We start from the raw sequence: 21947 nt of genomic DNA on the forward strand, positions 1-21947 counted from the left end.
GAGGACAGAGAATAGGGGCTGGATAATGGGATTTAAAAGAGAACATGCATTTCCTGTAAGGAAGTCTTTATGGAATATGGGAAGCAGAGAGATTTAAAAATGGTTTTGCCTGCTGCTCGATGGAGCAAATGAGGACGAGCAGAAAGATCAGATCCGTGGTCCCCAGATAAAGACCAGATCTGGAAGGAGGAAGACTCCTAGCCCCATTATAAGATGGTGATGGTGAGCATGTACTTGGCCCCTTTCTATGCCTGGAGCACAGCAACCCTCACGTCACAGCATATGCAGGGGTACCCAGCACTGCCCCTGGACAGAAGAACAGTGTCAGCTTCACACAGCTCACAGTTCAGCAAGGAGTTAGGGGGTCTGGAGGACAAAGCATTGGCCTGGTACTTGGCAAGATGCTGGTCCAGGGAACCAGCTTGGAGAAAAGAAAGCCATGGACTGCATAGGATGTTACGGGTAGGAGGCCCAGTTGAAAAGCAAGGATGGAGAGTCAGGAGTGGGCCAGGAGCTGGAGGTGGAAAACAGACCTTTTGAGGAGACAGGCTGTTGTGGAAAAGAGTTGGAGGTCAGAGAGCCAGGACGAAGCCCCAGTGAGGGACAGGTCATGGGGCAAGCCAACGACAGCAGCAGAAATGTGTAGTAGAAAGGAGTGGCAGCAATGATAGAATTAAAGGGAGAAGTTTCCAGGAGGAGCAGGTTGTCACCTTTGATTCAGTGTTATCAGCATCAGCAGAGGTCCCAGGCAAGAGGGTGAGTGGGAGGGCCCAGGAGGCCACCCTTGGGGCTGGGAATGCCTGGTACTCTGCAGAGCCCTCCTTGGGGACTGTGGCAGAAGAGAAGTGGAAGTGCTTTGAGCAAAGACACAGCTCTTCTGCTTGCGGCTCTAGGGTCACAGGCAGCGATGCCAGTGCCTGCTGAGGGTTCTGCAGTGGACCCCAGGGATGCCGGCCCTCACCCAGCAAGCACACAGGCCCTCAAGCCCATGGGGCTGTCCCAGACCTCGACCACCACCCTTCAGACAGCACTGAGCCTCATCTCCATGACCTCCCCCCGCAACTTGCAGCCTCAGAGGGCGGCCCTGGCTCCATCCTTCGTGGAATTCGACATGTCCGTGGAAGGTTACGGGTATGACTGGCTTTCATACACTTGAAATACACTTCACTAATTTCCCAGTGCCTTGGGTGAATTATAATATTGATTACAAAACTGTAGTTTCTATCAGGTCTCACAGTCAGCTGTGGAAAATATCTGGGTCACAGATACCCCATCTTCAAGGGCAGCATCCCTAGCCATCTAAGGCCAGGACTGCCTCCTTCTCCTGATTGTCTGCATTCTAGGCTGCCCTCCCCTCCAGCCTCCAACCAAATTCCTTTCTTAGGGCCATGGTGCCAGCATCCATCACTTTGTGTCCTGGGGGCCCCACGATCTAGGAGAGAGTGTGGCCCCTGAAGCCGGGCAGAGGGGCAGATGTCACATCAGAGGTTGGCTTGTGGTTCAATGATCTGAGACACTTTCCTATTCCAGCTGTTTGTTTGTTCCGACTCTGGCTACGGTGATGGGAACCAGCACCGAGTACTCAGTCTCTGGAGGGATTGGGACAGGTATGTGTTTCCCTGGGGGTTTAGCTTGCTGAGGTCCCCTCCCCCTGACCTGGGAGTAAGTCCTTGGGGAGTCTCGATTTCAGATTTCCTTTTGGCATTTCCAGAAAGCATGAGTCTTCCTCTTGGTCCCACATGTCTGTAGAGGACTCATCCTTCCCTTTGGTCATTTCTGTCTTGAGCCAGGGGTGTCCTATTCACTGTGCATCCCAAGGGCCCATCCCACAGCTCTGCACATATTGGGGTTCAGTGAACACTGATGGGCTTGACGGCTGACTCGGAAGCTGAGCCTGGGTTTGATGCCCTTTGTCCCTGACTGACAGAGGCCAACATGAACACCTCGCCCCACCTGATGACTCTAGAGAGGAGTGTGAGCTCTGTGCCGATGGCCACTCAGGAGCAAGCCTGCCCTTGCCTCATGTGGATCAGCTGGGCCTTGGCATGCTTTGTACAGAGCTGCTCTCAGCTGAAGACCAGGCACCCCCTGTCAGGAGAGCCAGGGTCTGGGCTTCTGTGGGAGGGTGGATGCTGAGGAGCTGTGGCATTTACAGCTCATCAGTGCAGAGCTCCAAGCCTGATTCTGCCCATTCAGTGAGGACAGTGGACCCCACCTGTGTTGCCAGCCTGGGTATCCCCAGAGTGAGCGCTCCCCAGGCAAGGTTTGGCCTGGCTAGTCCAGCTTCCTCTGCCCCACATAGCACACAGGCCAGCTTTAGACCAGCTGACCAGCGGGCCACGTGGTGGTGGATCTCAGGCACGTGCTCCCGCTCTGCTCCCTTGGCAATGCAGCGTAATAGGTGGGTCAGAAATGGAGAGAGGCTCTGAAGATCTAGGCTCAAGTCCTGGAGGGAACAGGACTTATTCCTGCGAGTATGATTAAGGAAGGAGACAATAGCGTGCTGCGTGGGCCCCTGTGAATTGGGTGTGGGTCAGGCAGGGCCCAGTACTGGCACACCACAGGGCCACCCTGGGCGAGTCAGAGCCACAGTGAGTCTAGACGCTTGCACAGCAGGACGGAGCCTCAGGCGTGCTTGTGTTCTGGCCCCAGGTGCTGCCAGGTCCTTCCCTCCGCCCGGGGGCCTGAGCTTCTCCTGCTGGTTCCTGGTCGGCAGGCACAGCGCAGCCGCGGAGGGCCACCCATTGCGCTTCCTGACCCTGGTGCGCCACCTGGCCAGGACCGAGCAGCCCTTCGTCTGCTTCTCTGTCAGCCTCTGCCCAGAAGACCTCTCCCTGGTTGTGTCTACAGAAGAGAAAGAGTTTCAGCCCCTGGGTAAGATTTCACCCACACTTGGGGCATGTGGGACTGAGTCAGCAGCTCTTGACCCAAGAGCCTGGGCTGCCTGCCTGCCCTCAGCTGTCTAGGTAGGTGGCTGATTCTGATTCTGCCGCCTAGAGCTCAGCCTGGATCTCCAAGCTCACCTGCCTGCAGTGCCCCAAAGTGGACTGTGATGGCCAAGCCCAGGGTGTTATGGCCATGCCTGTTTTTTCTGCCCTGTTTCATAGTGAGACATGGACTTTGGAAGGCCCAGGATTTGGCCTGGTGTCCTTCACACACAGTCCAGCCGCCTAAGCTCCTTCCCTTCTGGGACTTTGCCAGCCCGTGTGTGTCCCTCTGGAGGCAGTCTAGTGATGGGTAGACCCTGCAGCCTGACTCCTGGGTTTGAATTCCAGCTATGTAACCTTAGGCAAGTTGCCTTCCTTGCCTCGCTGTGCCTCAGGATGGTAACCTGGGAATCGTGATAGCACCTGCCTCAGTGTCTGGCCCAAAGCAAGGGCTCCAGCAGTAAAAGCTCCTGCTGCTGTTAGGATTCTCTGGGAGGCTCGGCGCTCACTCCGCTGGCACTGGGGCCCCTGGGGCTGGGCTGATGCTCCCTGACGCTGCAGCTGAGTCTGGTTCTTGTGTTCTCGTCCAGATGTCATGGAACTCGAGGATGACCCTGAGCCTTCTGCAGGACGCCAGCTTCGGGTCAGGTGTGGCCAGCTGCTGGCTTGTGGTCAGTGGCACCACCTGGCTGTGGTCGTCACCAAGGAAATGAAAAGGAATTGTACAGTCTTCACCTACCTGGATGGACAGGTCATCGGCTCAGCCAAGGTGAGATGTTTCCCCCAAGCTGTGCTTGCCCCATGGCCATGCCGCCTAGTCACAGAGGTAACCAGAAGGAATCATCAAGAGCATTAAAAAAAAAGGTCTTGCAAAATGTAAAGTTAACTTTTGACTTCAATTGTTAACGATTCTTCTTACCTCGCACTTTCCTTTCTTCCTCCCCACATTAAATATTTATTGAATACCTAATGTATGTTAAGTATTGTTTTAGGTGTTAGGAACTGTCCATGCCCACCAGTCAAATACTTCTAGGAGCATGCATATAGTACAAAACAAGAGGTACATTTATGAAGCTTGCTGTAGCAAGAGCCTTCTTTTCCTCCTTACCATGGAGTAATAAGGCGTTAGGAGGAACTGACAGGATTTGGGCTCACTTTAGGTGATTTTGGGGAGGGTTCAAAAAAGCGGAGGTGTCAGTTCTGAATGGGGTGCTGTCGAGAGACAATTTGGTATCTGTATATGTTCGAAGCTTTTAATCAGGAAGCAGAAGGAAAGGGAAAGGGCTTAAACTGTCACTGGAGAAAAGCAGTGGTCACTCACGTTAGCCAGGATGAAAAGTGTGGTTACATTCGTGGTCACCCAAAGTCTTTTTTTTTTAATCTCTTTAGTTAATTACAGAGTGGGCTGGTTTTGGTCCTCTTTCACAGAGTATATTGGTATCCAGTCTTGTTTCATAGAATAGATTGTATTCTGTGAAGCAGAACATGTATTGTGAGGCTAAGAGCCTTGTCCTGTTGATATCTGGAACTTGCTTTCACCTAGCACAGGGCTGGCATACAGAAAGCGTGCAACATACACTTGATGAATCATATTGAATTTATAGTTACAAGGCTGATGTGTCGTTTAGTGAATTGGCACATAGATGAACATCCAACCTCAGGGGCCTGCTGAACCGGAGTGAGTCAGCATGGAGGTTGGAAGGTATGTGATGCCATGGGAATATGTCGAAATATGCAAAATATGGCATGGAGAATGGCCAAGGGCCAAGACTGACAGAGATGATTTTCCAGCAAGTGAAATTCAAATGGGATAAACACAAGGTCTGTGTCTAAATGCAGGGGTCTGTTGAGCAAGAAAAAAGATGGACTTAGGCTGCAGATGAAACAGCTGTTCTCAAATGTTAGAACCTTATTTGCAACTTGTATATCCTCTTTAGTGATGTCTGTGTATATGTTTGGAGAAGGCAGTGGCACCCCACTCCAGTACTTCTGCCTGGAAAATCCCATGGACGGAGGAGCCTGGTAGGCTGCAGTCCATGGGGTTGCTAAGAGTCGGACACAACTGAGCGACCTCACTTTGACTTTTCACTTTGATGCATTGGAGAAGGAAATGGCAACCTGCTCCAGTGCTCTTGCCTGGAGAATCCCAGGGACGGGGGAGCCTGGTGGGCTGCTGTCTATGGGGTCGCACAGAATCAGACACGACTGAAGAGACTTAGCAGCAGCAGCAGTGTATATGTTTCACTCACTTCTAATTGGATTGTTTACTGTTTTACTATTGACTTTTAAGAGTTTTATCTAAATATTTTAGATAATGGTCCTTTGCTGGATATGTAATTTTATAAATAATTTTTCCTAATCTATAGCTTTCTTTCATCCTCTTTCACATGGGATTTTGCAGAACAAGAAAGTATTTATTTTTCTTGTGAGCAATTGTAGTTTCTGCATGTTCTTTGTTAGTCTATAGAATGCAATTTATTTTTATGTGTTGATCATATATCCTGTGACTTTGATGAATTCACTTATTAGTTTGTTTTTTTGTGGATTCCTTGGAAATTTCTACATGGACGTGCCATTTGCAAATAGGGACAGTTTATTTCTTCCTTTCTAGTCTGTAGCTATATTTAGTATGTAAAACTTAATTAATGTGCCAACATTGGACTTTAAAGTTCTTTGTGAAATGACTGGAAAAAGAGATGAACCTTTCAGTGACACTTTATATTTTTTATCACACTTATTTCCAAAGGCACAATGTCAGGTTTTTACTCCCACATGGCTTCCCAGGAGGTGCTGGTGATAAAGAACCTGTCTGCTATTGCAGGAGACGCAGGAGACTCAGGTTCAATCCTTGGGTTGGGAAGATCCCCTGGAGGAGGAAATAGCAACCCACTCCACTATTCTTGCCTGGGAAATCCCGTGGACAGAGGAGCTTGGTGGGCTACAGTCCTTGGGGTCATAAAAGAGTTGGACACAACTGAGAGTGCATACACACAGAATTTTTTTTATAAACTGCTTTATGCGGTGTTTCTCAGCTTTGAGAGTTATCTTTGTAATGTTTCTGAATAAAGGTTTTACTTTGAGAGATGAATAAGGTATATCATTTTGGGGTTTATGTATTTATTTGATTAATTCTGAGATTAAATACATCCCATCTACCCCTCTCCCCCACCTTTTTGTTTGAACAGATGTTGTACATTCAGGCCTTGCCAGGACCATTCCTTTCGATGGATCCATCCTCGTTTGTGGATGTTTATGGATATATTGCTACCCCTCGAGTTTGGAAACAAAAGTCATTACTAATATGGCGTCTGGGCCCCACGTACTTCTTTGAAGAAGCCATCTCAATGGAAACTCTGGAAGTTATCAACAAACTTGGCCCAAGATACTGTGGTAACTTCCAGGCTGTGCATGTCCAAGGTATGGGGTGTTTTGATTTATGATGACTTTGCTCATTCTAATTTTTAAATAGACATCTGGTTATTTATAGCTTATTTATAAGGAAAAAACTCATCACAGGCCAGTCATTAGGGAGGTCCTCTGTAATTGGATTATTATATATTTACAAGCCAATAGAAAATGTCACAGAAAAGGAAATGACAATCTCCTGTAGGTTTCAATTCCAGAGTACGTAATAGAGAAAAGTGGGTAGGTAATATCATCAGCAAAGAAAGAGGGAAGAGAATGAGATAAATAAGTTACATTCCTTTTAATGAAGAAGCTTTTTAACTAAAGTATACTGTTGTCTTCAATTATTAAACAGGCAGACAAAACATCCGCGTTTTCATTATTGATTGTTGGCTGTTCAAGCAGGGAGTATGGCTGTCTGTGCTCTGCCAAGTCGAGGGGGTCAGCTCTCATCTGGGAAGAATAATAAATGAATCTGTGTACTGACGCCTTCTTGCATGGTGAAGGGTGACTGAGCACTGTGGAGCATTTTTGTCTTGAGGCCTCGTGTGTTCTTTGAACTTCATTTCCTCTAGCAATGAGCACTGGCAAGAACAATGTGAGGAGGCCAGGTCTAGAGCCCAAGTTTCATCAACTCTTCGTTTACGCCATGCTTCTCACTAGCACATATAGCTCTCCTTGAGTGAGCACCTGTGTGCTGAAACCAGAGGAGGGGTTTACCCCAAATATGCAGCTCACTGAAAACCACAGGGCTTTCAGCCCAGCACTTTGGTTTTGGGGGTGAGGTTACACTCACAATAGATGTCTCAAGACTTAGTAATTTCGTACCTGGAGTGCTTCTATTTTATAGTAAGGTTAATATTGTGAGAGTTCTCTACAGTTTTCTGTGTGTCAGAAATGACAGGCGGGGACAAAACATATAACATATGACATACAATGCAATAGCATATAATAGCTACGAACGTTGCTCAGCGATGACTTTGCCATGTGGCAGTAGATGCTCACTCTTCTGAGGGTTAATTTCCTACTCAGTAAAGTGAGAGTAGAAATAACTGAAGATGTGTTGTTGTAGGAGAGGATCCTGGTGTGGAAGCAACGCCCCTGGTTGCAGAGGAAAAGGTTTCCTTCGGCCTTCACATAGCCAGCTCCTCCGTTACCAGCGTTGCAGACATTAGAAGCACGTACAATGAGGTGGACAGCCGCCTGATTGCCAAAGAGGTACACCTTCTAACGTCTCTTGCTGCTCCTTTTTGGAATAAAGATCTCATGGCTTGCTGCAGCTTTCAGTGACTGAATGAACACCAATTCACATTTGTGTGTGTGTGTTGACAGACACACTTCATTTGTGAAAATATTCTATGACTCCTGCCCATTCACACTCCTCAAGACCAAATCTCTTCTTTCAGAGAAGAAAGTAGGTACTCTTCATTCTCTTCAGTAGAGCGAGAACAAATGGAATATTTAAACAACATTTGTGACATGGGGAACACAATTAAACTTCCTTTTCCTGGGTGCTACTAACCCCTAAGATGGTAAGGTAGCCTTTGAGCCATTGTGTTTAAGCAAAAATTTGCAAAGCAGAAAGCAGACAAGTTAGTTAGGTAAAGAGGCCATTAGATTTCCTATTTCCTAATCCCCTGCATAAAGCGCTCTTTTGCTTACTGTTGATGAATTTGGGCTCATTTGCTTATATTCTCACCACCCTCACAGACAGAGGGTCCTCTCCCTTTCCTAAGGAGGTGGGATCAGGGGTTAAGTCCTGTTGAGCACTAACACTATGCCTTACCAGCACAGAGTCTTCTGCTAGAAGAGGCCAGGGTCCCGTCTTCTGGCCCTTGAAGACCAGTGATGCCAAGACTTGCGGAGATGGATGACCCTAGACTAGGAAGAAGGCAGCCCTGGGCGTCTCAACACTGTTATGCCTCCAAGTGTCCTCAGGGCCTCCCTACTCTCATCAGCTCCTCGCTGTGAGCGTTTGTTTAATTAGTGACCATGTGGGACGTTGGTGGTACAATTGTATAATGAAAGGTTCTCCCTTCTGACTAAGCCAAAGACTGGGAGGCAGGACAGAACCTGAATTTTGGCTTCAGTCCCTCTGATGCTGGTTCAGTTATTGTTTATTCAATGGCTTACACTACCGGAGTGCCAGGCCTCAGGATGCCTGCCCTCCAGGAGCTCCTGAACATACCGCCTCCTCTCCAGGAAGGTTGCTTAGGACTAACTGTTGCCAATTTCTCTAGATGAACATTTCATCCCGTGACAGTGTCGTGCCTGTGTTCTTGCTAAGAAACTGTGCTGGTCACCTCTCGGGTTCTCTTCGAACCATTGGAGCTGTTGCTGTGGGCCAATTAGGTATGAACTGTTCCTGCTATTTGGGAAGAAGAGCAGGTGGCTGGCATCACCTGTGCAGCCTGGAATTCTGGGGTGGTAGGCAAGACTGAGTGGGCTGAGAAGCTCAGGTGGTGAGAGTAAGAGTTGAGAGTTAACCCCCACCAGAGCATCAGCTTCCCTGCAGAGATCAGATCACTTTGCTGCATCTGACAACTGTTAGTGAACTTGCTACTAACCAAGCTGGCATCTACGCAAAACGGAGCCTATCTAGTGAGTATAGCGGGGCCTCTGAGCAGAGGCAACTGTGGTGGTGGTTTGGGTGAAAAAAACAACCGGCGACTGTGCCTTGCAATCAGACAAGAGCAGAACAGAGAGCTCGTGCCAGGGGCGAGTGCTGCAGATCTAGAGCCCGGAAAAGAGCCAGAGGCTGTCAGAGCAGCCAGCTCACAGGACGGCTGGCTCATCTGGCAGTCTGGACTAAGACAGAGGGTGGAGGTCTGAAACCCCCTGGGCTGTTTCAGCCTTCTATGACCCCGAGAGGACTCAGCACAGGATCTCTCAGTGACCAAAAACTTCTAAAGCCCCTACTCTTCCTCCCAGCTTGTCCTGTGCACAGGCCCCACAGCTGTAAGTGGGTGATGTCCCTGACAGCTCTTGCATGCTGCCAGAGGAATTTCCACTGGAATGGAGCTGTGGTGTGCTCAGGAATGTCTTGGTCCCACACAGGGGTAAGAGTGTTCCACTCCAGCCCTGCTGCCAGCAGCCTGGACTTCATTGGCGGGCCTGCCATCCTCCTGGGCCTCATTTCCTTAGCAACGGATGACCACAGCATGTACGCGGCTGTGAAAGTCCTGCACTTGGTTCTGACCAGCAACGTCATGTGTGACCGCCTGATGCAGCACATCTGTGGGTACCAGGTAAGTCCACCCTCCCACCCGAGTCTGCAAATGCCGCCCACCACCCAGCAAGAAGCTGTCATCCCTGAGGAACAGGGTGGAGCCTTGCTGGCCCAAGTAGACATTCCTATCAGTATGACTTTTGGAGAAAGCAAACTGAAAGTTCCTTGGTCTCTCAGCATCACCAGAGCAGAGGGCCAGGTGACAACCAGCCAGAGAGGAGCTCTGATCAGGATGGAGATGCTCACCTGTCTGTGGCTGCCAACATCTTTCACTGATGAATTCAAGAATCATCTGCGACCCCCCTACTTTGCATCTAGCATGACAGCTAAGAGCCCAGACCTTGGAACCAGAGTGCTAGGTTGGAATTGAGCCTCTTTCTAGCTTTCTATTTAACTTTTCCTGAGTTACTTATCCTCTCTCTCTTGGTTTCCACATCTGTACAATACAATCTATTGTGTCTCCTGTATCACGAGGTTGCAGTGAGGACTAGATGATTTAATACAGGCGAAGGGCTTAGGATTATGTCTGGCGCAGATGAAACACCCTAGAAATGTTGGCCAACTTTAGTTCTTAACCTTTGTGTCTCAGCTCTCTTCCGTGTAAGATAGGAATAATAGCAGCCCCATCGTGCAGGATCGTGATCAGAGAATTAGTATATGCTGAGCTCTTCGAAGCATGGCTGCTCAGAGTAATTGCTGTGTGTATGTGCACCCTGATTATATGGCTATTTACTGTTCATAATGTCAGATGAGACGTGGACACTGTCCTCCAGGAGTGCCCTGCCTGGCTGAGAGGCAGCCAAGAAAGGAATCGTGGAGGGCAGCGACTAGGGTCAAAGTCTAGACAAAGTCACTGGGGCACAACAGCTGCGGGTTCCTTCTGGGCCCAGTGTGGGCAGGAAAGAGCCTCCTTGTCTCTTTGGAACCTGAGTCAGGGTCTGGAAGAAAGCCACCTGGTGTCACGTCAAGGACTGTGGCCACAGCCGGACCGCAGTCTGTGTCTCCGGCCTCCCCCTCCCCCACCTCATCCGCTTCCAGCACCTTTTCCTGCTTTTCCCTAGTACGCACGCTCACTGGGCATGATGTGTGTGGACTTGTTCCTGGTGGCTCAGCAGTAGAGGATCCGCCAGCAATGCAGAAGATGTGGGAAACTCAGGTTCTATCCCTGGATCAGGAAGGTCCCCTGCCTGAGGAAATGGCAACCTGCTCCAGTATTCTTGTCTGAAAAATCCCGTGGACAGAAGAGCCTGGTGGGCTACAGTCCGTGGGATCGCAGAGTCCGACATGACTGAACAGATGAACACGAACACTGTGTACTTGTTGCCGTGTTTATCAGGAACAAAGTGACAGGAAGGAGAAATAGGGGTGAAGCTCGGACAGAGGAGCTACCCCACGGAGCAGGCGGGGCGTGGGTTCCAGAGGGCAGGCGAGTGGAACCCGGCTCGTGGCAGGAAGGAATGCACTGCAGGCATTTGTGGATCTGGTGGTGAGGAGGTGAGCGTGCTCGCGTCTGGGTTCTAAACTCTCAGCTGTGTACTGGGTTGGGTGGTGTGGTGGGAAGTTGTGGAGAGAGGAGGAGAGTTGAGATCATCATCTGTGGGATGGGGAAAGCTAGCTTATAAAAAAGCAGAATTGCGTTGCCAGGCCAGATTGGATACCAATTTGACATCTGACACTATTAATGTAAAGTGAGATCAGTCAACTTGAGTGGTTTTTCTCATGCAGCTTTCAGCCATTCTAATTGTGTCCTGGTGGGGTGGGGTGGGGAATGGTCAGATCTGCCAAAGAAGCGACAGGAATAGTCTGAAAAGAAACTATTTGCTGATCTAAATTGTCTCCGTTTGGGCCGCTATAACAGAATACCATAGACTGGGTGGTTTATTAGCAACAGAAATTAATTTTCTCATAGTTCTGGAGGCAGGTAAGTCCACAATCAGAGTGCCAGCACTGTCAGGTTGAGTGAGAACCCTCCTGGATTGCAGATGGCCAACTTCTCATTGTATCCTCACGTGGCAGAGTAGAGAGAGGAAGAATGCTCTCCTGTGACTCTTTTGAGAGCACTAATCCCATCTGTGAACTTCCTGATGTTCAAGCTGGTTTTAGAAAAGGCAGAGGAACCAGAGATCAAATTGCCAACATCCGCTGGATCATGGAAAAAGCAAGAGAGTTCCAGAAAAACATCTATTTCTGCTTTATTGACTATGCCAAAGCCTTTGACTGTGTGGATCACAATAAACTCTGGAAAATTCTGAAAGAGATAGGAATACCAGACCACCTGATCTGCCTCTTGAGAAATCTGTATGCAGGTCAGGAAGCAACAGTTAGAACTGGACATGGAACAACAGACTGGTTCCAAATAGGAAAAGGAGTACGTCAAGGCTATATATTGTCACCCTACTTATTTAACTTCTATGCAGAGTACATCATGAGAAATGCTGGGCTGGAGGAAGCATAAGCTGGAATCAAGATTGCCGGGAGAAATATCAATAACCTCAGATATGCAGATGACACCAGCTTATGGCAGAAAGTGAAGAGGAACTCAAAAGCCTCTTGATGAAAGTGAAAGAGGAGAGTGGAAAAGTTGGCTTAAAGCTCAACATTCAGAAAACTAAGATCATGGCATCTGGTCCCATCACTTCATGGCAAATAGGTGGGGAAACAGTGGAAACTGTCAGACTTTATTTTTCTGGGCTCCAAAATCGCTGCAGATAGTGATTGCAGCCATGAAATTAAAAGATGCTTACTCCCTGGAAGGAAAGTTATGACCAACCTAGATAGTATATTGAAAAGCAGAGACATTACTTTGCCAACAAAGGTCCATCTAGTCAAGGCTATGGTTTTTCCTGTGGTCATGTATGGATGTGAGAGTTGGACTGTGAAGGAGGCTGAGTGCCGAAGAATTGATGTTTTTGAAGTGTGGTGTTGAAGAAGACTCTTGAGAGTCCCTTGGACTGCAAGGAGATCCAACCAGTCCATTCTGAAGGAGATCAGCCCTGGGATTTCCTTGGAGGGAATGATGCTAAAGCTGAAACTCCAGTACTTTGGCCACCTCATGCGAAGAGTTGACTCATTGGAAAAGACTCTGGTGCTGGGAGGGATTGGGGGCAGGAGGAGAAGGGGACGACAGAGGATGAGATGGCTGGATGGCATCACTGACTCGATGGACTTGAGTCTGAGTGAACTCCGGGAGTTTGTGATGGACATGGAGGCCTGGCGTGCTGCGATTCATGGGGTCACAAAGAGTTGGACACGACTGAGAGACTGAACTGAACTGAACTGAATCCCATCTGTGAGGGCTCCACCCTCATGCCTTCATCCAATGCTAATTATTTCCCAAAAGACCTGCCTCCAAATACCATCACACTGGGGAGTAGGGTTTCATCATATGGAGTTTGGGAAGAACAAACAGCCAGCCCATAACAACAAATAAGACTTCCGGATGACCCACTGGAGAGTGTCTGAGAGGACGGGGAGAAGGGTGGACTCTTAGATCCAGGAGTGGGGAATTGAGCTGTGAATGAGCTGAGCTGAGAATCTCAATGAAGTGGGTGAGGACCCAGATAGAAGTGGATGGTAGGGCAGCCTGAGTTTTGTGCTACTGAGGTCAACAGAGACAGGAGGCTAGGTTAGACCCACCTAGTCAGTCTGTGAGATGAGTGTGGGCCACTGGGGTTCCCATGCCTGGATGCTGGACCGGATGCCTGCGTGTTGCCAGTTTTCGGGGCCTGGCACAGCAGAATGGCAGAATGGCACATCTGGTGGCAGCAGCCTGAAGTAGAGCTGACGGAACTGGGTTTGTGGGCAGATGGTGGCTGCCTAGTGATACAGCAGCATCTGTGTGGTGGTTATGAATGTAGGACCCTGTAAAGGAAAACGAGAAAAGCACAGAAAGGTGGAAGGAAACCGGCAGACAGTGGCGTCCCGGAAATGTGGAAAATTCAGGAAGGGGCCGGGGCTCACAGTGAGAGGTGACGCCACATGAGCACAGAAAAGTGGACACTGCGGGGAAGCAGCTGCAGAGGCTGGCATCTGCTTTCCTTCTGAGAGAAAGGCGGTGGAGGAGGTTGTCCCAGAGAGCAGAGAGTTTCCAGACTGGGCGGACAAAGGGCGCTGGCAGGAGCAAGTAGGCGAGGGAGAGAGAGTCCTCATGATGCGTTCATGGCAGGAGCAGGTAGACGAGGGGGAGAGAGTCCTGATGACGCGTTCACTAGGAAACTGCTTTGTGCTTTAATCTTTGCAGATAATGGCATTTCTCCTGAGGAAAAAGACCTCTTTTCTGAACCATCGCATTTTTCAGCTGATCCTGTCTATCACTGGCACTGCAGAACTGGGCTTTGGACCCTCCGTAATCACCAACGTTGGTGTCTTTCAGCACATCCTCTGCAATTTCGAGGTAAACTGGAGGTTGGTCGCTAGCCCTAAAGATACAGAAAACCTGGAGCCTCATCTAAACCCAGCGGATCCGCTTCCTCCATGCTCAAGGTGGTAGTGAGAGAGAAAACCACAGAGGCTGTGGAGCTCAGAGGCCCTGCTTTATAATTAACTTCTACCACCAATAGGCTGTGCGGCCTCAGACAAGTCCCTTGACTTCTCTGAGTTTGACTCTTCTCCTGTATGAAAGGGAGACCATCGTCTCTCCCTCACAGGCTGGTGCAGGAGTCAAATCCGCTACTATCTGGGAAAAGATTTTAAAACTGTAGGCTTCCGTACATAAGAGGGTATTAAAGCATACCAATTCCTGTGGATGATGCTTTGCTGTTTAGAAATGCTCCTGTAAAGGAAGGAGTGAGAGAGCCGTAGGGCACACAGGAGGCTGAGTGAGGAGCATCGGGCAGACCTTTGGGTAGATCCCTTCACAAAGCATCATTTATTGAGTGATGATCACACTCTGGTGTGTTCTGGAGGCATGGTGATAACCAGGACACAGCTCCCACACACAGCCATCTGGGCCCGGGATAGGATGTAGCTGATGCTACAATGTGCTGGATGCCAGTGAGTGGGGAAAGGGCCTCTGGGGAGTGTGAAGAGGGGACAGTCAGCTCAGCTCGTGAATCAGGGCTCTGGGGCTGAGTTTGGCAGAACATGTTCAGTGGGGGAATGTTCCTGGTGGGGTGGATGCCATTTGTTCACATGTAGGGATGAGAACAACCACAGGCATTTGAGAGCAGGTGGCTTGGGGCACCTGCAGCGATGTTACTGCAGGTAGAGGTGACTCTTTGCAACCCCATGGACTGTAACACTTGAGGCTTCCCTGTCCTTCACCATCTCCTGGAGCTTGCTCAAACTCCTGTCCATTGAGTCAGTGATGCCATCCAAACATCTCATCTTTTGTCATCCCCTTCTCCTCCTGGATCTGGAGATTGATGCAAGGATTGTTGGGGAAGCCAACTAGACCTGGGATATGGGCTCCCAGTGCACAGCAGGAAGCGGGTATGCAAAATAGCCTCACCACCCTGGCAAACAAGTCAGCATGCCTTGACCACACTGCTGCCCCTTCTAAAATGCCATGGCCGTGCTCAGGCATCTTGGCTCCTCTATATCATTGCCACCAGCCCAGCCCAGGAATTACCCACACAGGAACCCACCGGGCCCCCACTGCCTGCTCCTGGAACCACCATGGGCACCACCCATCCCCTCCCTGAATAAACTAGCCCCTCAGCTGAGCTGGTGCTTTTCACACTGGGGTTAAGAAAATAGGCAACTAATAAAAGCAAGCAGAAAAGATGCTTAAAAAAATCCACAATAAACCAATGAAATGACATAACATTTTTAAAAGATTGAGAGGAGAGAATTTTTAAAAGAAGAAGGATTTCCCCAGAGCTGGCTACACCAAGTGAAGTCAGGGCAGGGATGTGTCTGTTGTGTTTGGAGGGTCACTGACAGGCCCAGGGAAGAGTAAATGGTGGAGTTGGAAGTGAGGTGAGGAGCGGGGAGGAGGCTGGAAGGAGACAGTCAGTGGGTTTTTGAGGAAGAGAAAAAGAGTGTTTCAGAATGTAGGAGACTTGAGCAGTGGGAAGGGGCATCTAAAGTGCCAGTGTAGGAATCAGCTGTTGATGGGACAAGTCCTTCAGGGGGAGGGAAGGTTTGGGGAGCGGAGAGCAGGTTACAATGGAAGGGGCAGATCCCTGATGACTGGTTTGTGGCAGGGAGGGGCAGGGCACTGAGAAGCCGAAAGGGACAGGAAGTTGAAGTCATGCACGCCTTAGGCCTGTGGCCTCAGAAAAGGCCACCCCTTTCTGAGACTGAGGTCGTCCTAGGGGTGGGGAGAGAGCAGAATTTGACACATTATTCATTTGAAATTCAAACTAATTTAATACAGGCATCTTAATACAGTCTTTAGTACAGGGGTTCTGTGACACAGAATAACAACCAAAAGATTCAGTTATGCATGTTTTCCAAAATTCAGACAGTTGGTATTACATAATTTCTAAAAGAGCTGGGTGGCCTCAAGTGTGCTGGGACAATCTGTTATTTTTCTAAAGCTCTGGAGCAGAACACAGGGGGAGGTGTATGCTTCAGGATATCTGTCTTACTTTCTCAGCTCCCCCAGTTCCCAACATGGAGCCTGATGTATCATTTATTCAGGGACTGCCTTCATGAGTGAATGTGTGTGAATTCAAGTATGCAAAGCTCTTGGCATCCTCTTGAGAATGTTGGGGTGCTGTGTCTGGTTACCTCTACCTTCCCGGGAGCCACATTTATCGACACCAACTCTCTCAAGTGACAGCTGCCCTACCTCTGTGTGTAGCTGGCAGTGAGTGTGCTTTCGGGGGCTGGAAATATGACAGGCTGTTTTTGGCTTAAGAGTAATCCACTTGTCTTATTTTGGTTTACTTTGTATTCATTCTTTTAAAAAAGGGAGTGGATCCTTATTAAGAGGTCACTAAGTGGCATGTATGATGCTGAGCCTTGGGGACTGGAGAGGGACAGACTCTGCCTTCATAATAAACTTAGAGCCACTGAGGTTGTTCCACTTTCCCCCATAAGTAAATGGATGGAGCCATGACTGCTTGCTTGGTTCAAGTGAGGTTGATTATTGACTCTCTGAGTCACTGTCTGCAGGAGATGCCTGTGGGGGAACACAGCAAGAAGGAAAGAGAGTGGGCTCCATGGTCAGACAGACCAGGCTTTGAAGCCAGTCTCTGCCAATTAGAAACCGTGGGCGCCAGACAAGGTGCTCAGTCTCTCTGAGCCTCACGGTTCTTATCTACTAAATGCAGATAATGACTTGGTTTTCGGACTTTGTGCGACGCTTCTTGCCTCCAGCAAATGGTACCATTTGTAAGTGTGAGCTCTTTTTGCTGCTATAAGAGTGTAGTCTTAAACTCCCACATCTGAACTTTCTAGATTCTGGGACTTAGGAAGTACCATCATTTAGATGAGAATAGTAGAGCTCTCTAAAGAAAGTATTAATAGAAATAAGAATGAACGCACGCTCTCACCTTTGCCCCAGAAGGAAGGGGAGGAACTGCATTTTGTTTACAGTAAAGAAAATAATCCGAGTGATAAACTTCACTCGCAGAATCTCAGTGCATTTCACAAGTGTGTGTCATTCACAATTCTGTTGCACAGGAGCTACAGGTTCTATAGATACGGGACCTGAAGAAATTGCACGCACAAGCCGAATGCACAGTTCAGTTCAGTTCAGTCGCTCAGTCGTGTCCGACTCTTTGCGACTCCTATTTTTTTTGAGACTCTTTGCATAGTTGCTGCAGTATAAAACCTGAGAGGTGAGACTCAGCTCCTAATTCCAGTTCAATGACTTGTTGGTGATAAGGGACCTGTCTCTCAAAGGTCTGTCTTACCCTCTATTTTCTCCTCTCTTAATTGGGAACACTGATATTTGCCTTGTATAGTAGGATCCAATGAGAATGACATGCATTTGGTGTGTCGATGCACAGGCTGTGAGGCCCAGGGTGGGACACATATAGAAGATGGTTACTGTAGGCGTCCTTGGTTTGAATCAGGACCCACAGCAAAGCTCCAGACAGCAGCAGAGATGGGAAAGGCAGGAGCAGTGTTTGCACTTTCTCCTGGCGGTGGTGCCCTCTGTATCTTCTAGCGGTCAGGAGAACTGGTATGATTCTGGAGCTGGTAAGCTGTGTTAGTGATTCCAAGCCAAAGAAGACCACACCCAGCACCTCACCAGTTCACACTGCCTGGCAACCCTTCCCGTCACACACTTGATTTCATTGTGTTCTGTCTTCCAGCTCTGGATGAATGCTGCCGACAATTTGGAGCTCTCTCTCTTTTCCCATCTAGTGGAAATCCTTCAGTCAACAAGGTAGGCTGGGCTTTGGCAGCCTGGGGGTTACAGCTAAAGTTTCATGCCAGGAATAGAAACTAGGAGGACAGGACAGCCAGTTGCTCAGCAACTATGGACTTCTCCCGTTCCCAGAGCATGAGGTCTCAGGGGGCAGCATGTCTGTCTTAGTCTATTCAGCTGCTATAACAAAAAATACCATAGGCTAGTTCAGTTCAGTTCAGTTACTCAGTCATGTCTGACTCTTTGTGACCCCATGGACTGCAGCACGCCAGGCTTTCCTATCCATCACCAACTCCTGGAGCTTGCTCAAACTCATGTCCATCGAGTCGGTGATGTCACCCAACCATCTCATCCTCTGTCCTCCCCTTCTCCTCCTGCCTTCAATCTTTCCCAGCATCAGGGTCTTTTCAAATGAGTCAGCTCTTAGCATCAGGTGGCCAAAGTACTGGAGCTTCAGCTTTAGCATCAGTCCTTCCAATGAATATTCAGAACTGGTCTCCTTTAGGATGGACTGGTTTGATCCTGCAGTCCAAGGGACTCTCAAGAGTCTTCTCCAATACCATGGTTCAAAAGCATCAATTCTTCAGTATTCAGCTTTCTTTGTGGTCCAGCTCTCACATCCATACATGACTACTGGAAAAACCGTAGCCTTGACTAGACGGACCTTTGTTGGCAAAGTAATGTCTCTGCTTTTTAATATGCATCTAGGTTGGTCATAGCTTTGCTTCCAATGGAAGCCATAGCCTAGGGGACTGACAGGCCACAGAAGTCTATCTCTCACAGTTTTGGAGGCTGGAAATCTAAGATCAGGCTCTGGCAGATCCAGTGTCTGGTGGGGACCTGCTTCATGGTTCATGGTTTGCCATCTTCTCACTACCAGCTCCGTGGCAGAGGGGTAAGGGAGCCCTCCAAGGTCTCTTTTATAAGGGCACTAATTCCACTCATGAAGGCTTCACCCTCATAACCCAAGCATCTCTCAAAGGCCTCTCTCCAAATGCCATCACATTGTTACTTTTTGAATTAGTCAAGGCTCTTTTGATAGCAAATGGCAGAAATAGAACTCAAACCAAATTAAAAAGGCAGAAATAGAGGGTGAAAAGGAAAGCAGAGAAAGGGGACATTTATTGGCTCATACAGTTGACAGAGTCAGATCTTCACATGGTGTCTGGATGATGCTTACATTACTTTATCTGAGATCTACCCCGGTCTTGTCTGTGCTTTCTTCCATGCTGGCTTCGTTCTGGCTGGACAACTTCATAGAGTGTCCGCGGCTCTGCACAGTCAGCAGACAGGGCTTCTTTTTCACTCAATACTCCTAGCAGTAGGGATAGAGTCTCACGGGCCATCTTAGGTCATGTGACCAGGCCAGGAGCATCTCTTGCTCTCTGGAGCAGGTGGAGGAGAGTTAGAAAGAGGTAAGTCCCAAAGAAAACCAGGGACTGTGATCAGAATAAGGGAGAAGGGAGGCAGGGAAGCCAGTCTATCAACCCACCTCCTTCCTTATACAGCGGGCTGTTCACATCCACCTCCATCTGATTCCTTACAGATCAGCTGTTCTAGTGATCATTGGCACCTTAGTGTTTGAAGGTGTTTGCAACCACCCTTTCATTCATCCACTCATGATTGACTATTATAACCCACTCCATTCCATACCACTTCGTAGTGCTGGAGGTTCAGGGAAGGACAAGACACAGCCCTGTGGAGAAGGAATGCAGAAAGCAGACTGCTCAGTGCTGTGATGAGAGCACAAAGGACATTGGGTACTTACAGGTGCTGAATGCACGTCTTCCCATTGAACCCACGAGTGCAAGCCACACACAGACTTGGCTGGTTCTACCTCTTCTGTGTATCAGGGGTATGGGGCTTGGCAGAGTTCAACACAGCAGTAGTGAAGACAGCTCAAGAAGGAGCAATCCATCCACATTCTTTCGCCTCCAGTTTCTTTTCTTTCCCCCTTTCCACTGTCTTTCTGTACCTGTTGTTTTCTAAGAGACAGACACTCACCCTGGGAGCTGTTTTCTTTGAGGGAGTAGAATTTACAGGAAATTGTGTTTGCGATTATCCTGAGGAGGGGGTGCGGAGACTTGAATCCTGTCTCTCTCCCCTTTGACTCTTGGAGGCACGTTCATCCACTTTGTGGTTTGGGGCGAGCAGGAAGACACGCAGGCTGAGGGGCTGGCCGAGGCCCGGTGCTGGCTGTTGGGAAGTGCTCCGTGGTCGTGCTCCAGTCTGCTCTCTTTGTTCGGAGTTTTTTGAGACCAGCATTAGTTTTCCCGGAGGCTTGGAATTTAAAAGTCAATAACTGGTGGTTGTTTTGAAGGCAGTTTCCGGTGGGGGTGGAAGGGCATGGGAGGCTCACCCCCAAGCGACTGGGGCACTGGGCAGACACATATTCGATGGGTGTCTGGCAGCATTTTGATGAGTTGCCAGGAGAGCATGAGAGCCAGAGGGCCATGGAGCAAACCCAGACTGTGGAACCTTTTTAGCAGAAACACAGCAAATTTGGTTCATTCCAGTAAAAGCTTTCACTGCCTCTCTCCTGGGCTCACCAGGGAAGGACCCCGGAACGCTGAAGTCGCTCACCAGGCACAGCTTATTCCCAAGCTCGTCTTCCTCTTCAACGAGCCAGGCCTCACGCCCTCCAAGATGCGCACCGTCATTGCCATCCTGGGCTGTCAGCTGCGGGGCCACTTCAGCCTCCAGGACCTGCTTAGGTATCGTGCCAGCTCCCCGGGGAGAGGGCGGAGCATCAGGGCTGCTTCATGAGGGAACTAGACCCCAGCTCTCTCCTTACCACACTCAGCTCAGCAGCACTGCCCTTCAATGCAGCAGCAGGTTCTATTTCCCTGGAACCTCCTAGAAACATTTTCTCTGTTCATGGCTTGAAAAAAGGGGAGGGTCCCCTGGACTCCTCAGCAGGGTTGTGGGTTCACTGCTCCCTGGTGCTCAGACACACCTCCCAAGAACCCCAGAATTTCCATGCGCCCGGCCATCCTCACCAGCCAGTGACCCAACACGCCGGCCTCCTGCAGACTTCCCAGCAGATGGGACATTTCAGCTGTTGTGTCCTCAGCCATGTCTGTCGTATTGACCTGGCAGAGCCAGAGTCAGCTTCTCTGATGAATCCTGACAGATTGGAGAAGTCTCTGGAAAGATCACACTGATCACAGAGTAACACGATTCCCCCTCAAGTCCTCCCTTGAAGCCGCATTTGGGTGATTCTGTGTAGAAAACCTTCATGGGTGCTCAGGAGACACGGGCCAAGCCCACAGCTGAGTGTGTCCCTCTCTTTCTGCCTTCAGAATCGCTCTGTTTGTGGTGTACACCCTCAAGCCTTCGTCATTGAACGAGAAGCAGATCTGTGTGGACAGAGCCCCGGACCCTTCCCTGCCCGGTGAGAAGACCTTTCCCAGGTGCCAGTCTGATGGCAGCAGGGCGACACCCACAGCAGCCCTGACAGGCACATGCCGTGGGCCCAGTTTGAGTGCTAGGCTGTGGGAAGGGAGGGGGGGTGCCCACAGAAAACCGAGTTGCTGTTCCTGGGTGCCATCTTCCGAGGTCACAGCTATATGATTAGAGCCACAAATAAAAACAAATCATGTGTTCTTCCTTCACAACCTGGAATGGCTTCCAAGTCCTGCGGGATAACAGCTCCCCGTATATCACAGGCGGGCGCCTTCGTGCCCCAGTCTCTGCCTCACTCCCTTGGCGAGCCCCGGCTTCAGCGCTCTGCAGTGCTGACACATTCTGATGCGTGAGGGTCTGCCGGCCACATTCTAATGCGTGAGGGTCTGCCGTCCACATTCTAATGCGTGAGGGTCTGCCGTCCACATTCTAATGCGTGAGGGTCTGCCGGCCACCGCGCTCGGCCCTGCGGGTCCCTCTGCAGGGTCACTCCCCTGCCCCACCCCACCCCACCTCACCCCACCAGGCCAGCCATTCCCAGTCCTACAGGCCAGACTAGGTCACCTTCTCTAGGCTGCTAGAGTCCTTGTGCTTACTCTCATGCAAAGGCTTGTGATTTGTTTCTTTGAGTCTCTCTCTCCTCAACCAGATTCAGAACAGCAGCTGCATCAGGTTCTGAACTCCCTCTGCTAGGGGCAGACGCGAAGGGGACAAT

At 49.5% G+C, this 21947-nt stretch overlaps 1 protein-coding gene across 2 annotated transcripts in view; it reads left to right on the top strand.

Annotated features, from left to right (window-relative positions):
• Window positions 1-21947, top strand: part of WDFY4 (WDFY family member 4) — a 250053-nt gene that overhangs the window by 84907 nt on the left and 143199 nt on the right. For both annotated transcript variants that reach the window (XM_070364483.1, XM_005900617.2), the window contains exons 16-27: window positions 894-1131; window positions 1531-1607; window positions 2653-2874; window positions 3518-3696; window positions 6113-6344; window positions 7405-7550; window positions 8573-8684; window positions 9390-9580; window positions 13802-13954; window positions 17772-17845; window positions 20380-20541; window positions 21130-21221. In XM_070364483.1, the coding sequence (XP_070220584.1) occupies window positions 894-1131; window positions 1531-1607; window positions 2653-2874; window positions 3518-3696; window positions 6113-6344; window positions 7405-7550; window positions 8573-8684; window positions 9390-9580; window positions 13802-13954; window positions 17772-17845; window positions 20380-20541; window positions 21130-21221 (1878 nt within the window). The remainder of the gene's footprint in view (window positions 1-893; window positions 1132-1530; window positions 1608-2652; window positions 2875-3517; window positions 3697-6112; window positions 6345-7404; window positions 7551-8572; window positions 8685-9389; window positions 9581-13801; window positions 13955-17771; window positions 17846-20379; window positions 20542-21129; window positions 21222-21947) is intronic.

The sequence above is a fragment of the Bos mutus genome, chromosome 28, assembly GCF_027580195.1.
Source record: "Bos mutus isolate GX-2022 chromosome 28, NWIPB_WYAK_1.1, whole genome shotgun sequence".
In the NCBI taxonomy this organism is placed as follows: domain Eukaryota; kingdom Metazoa; phylum Chordata; class Mammalia; order Artiodactyla; family Bovidae; genus Bos; species Bos mutus.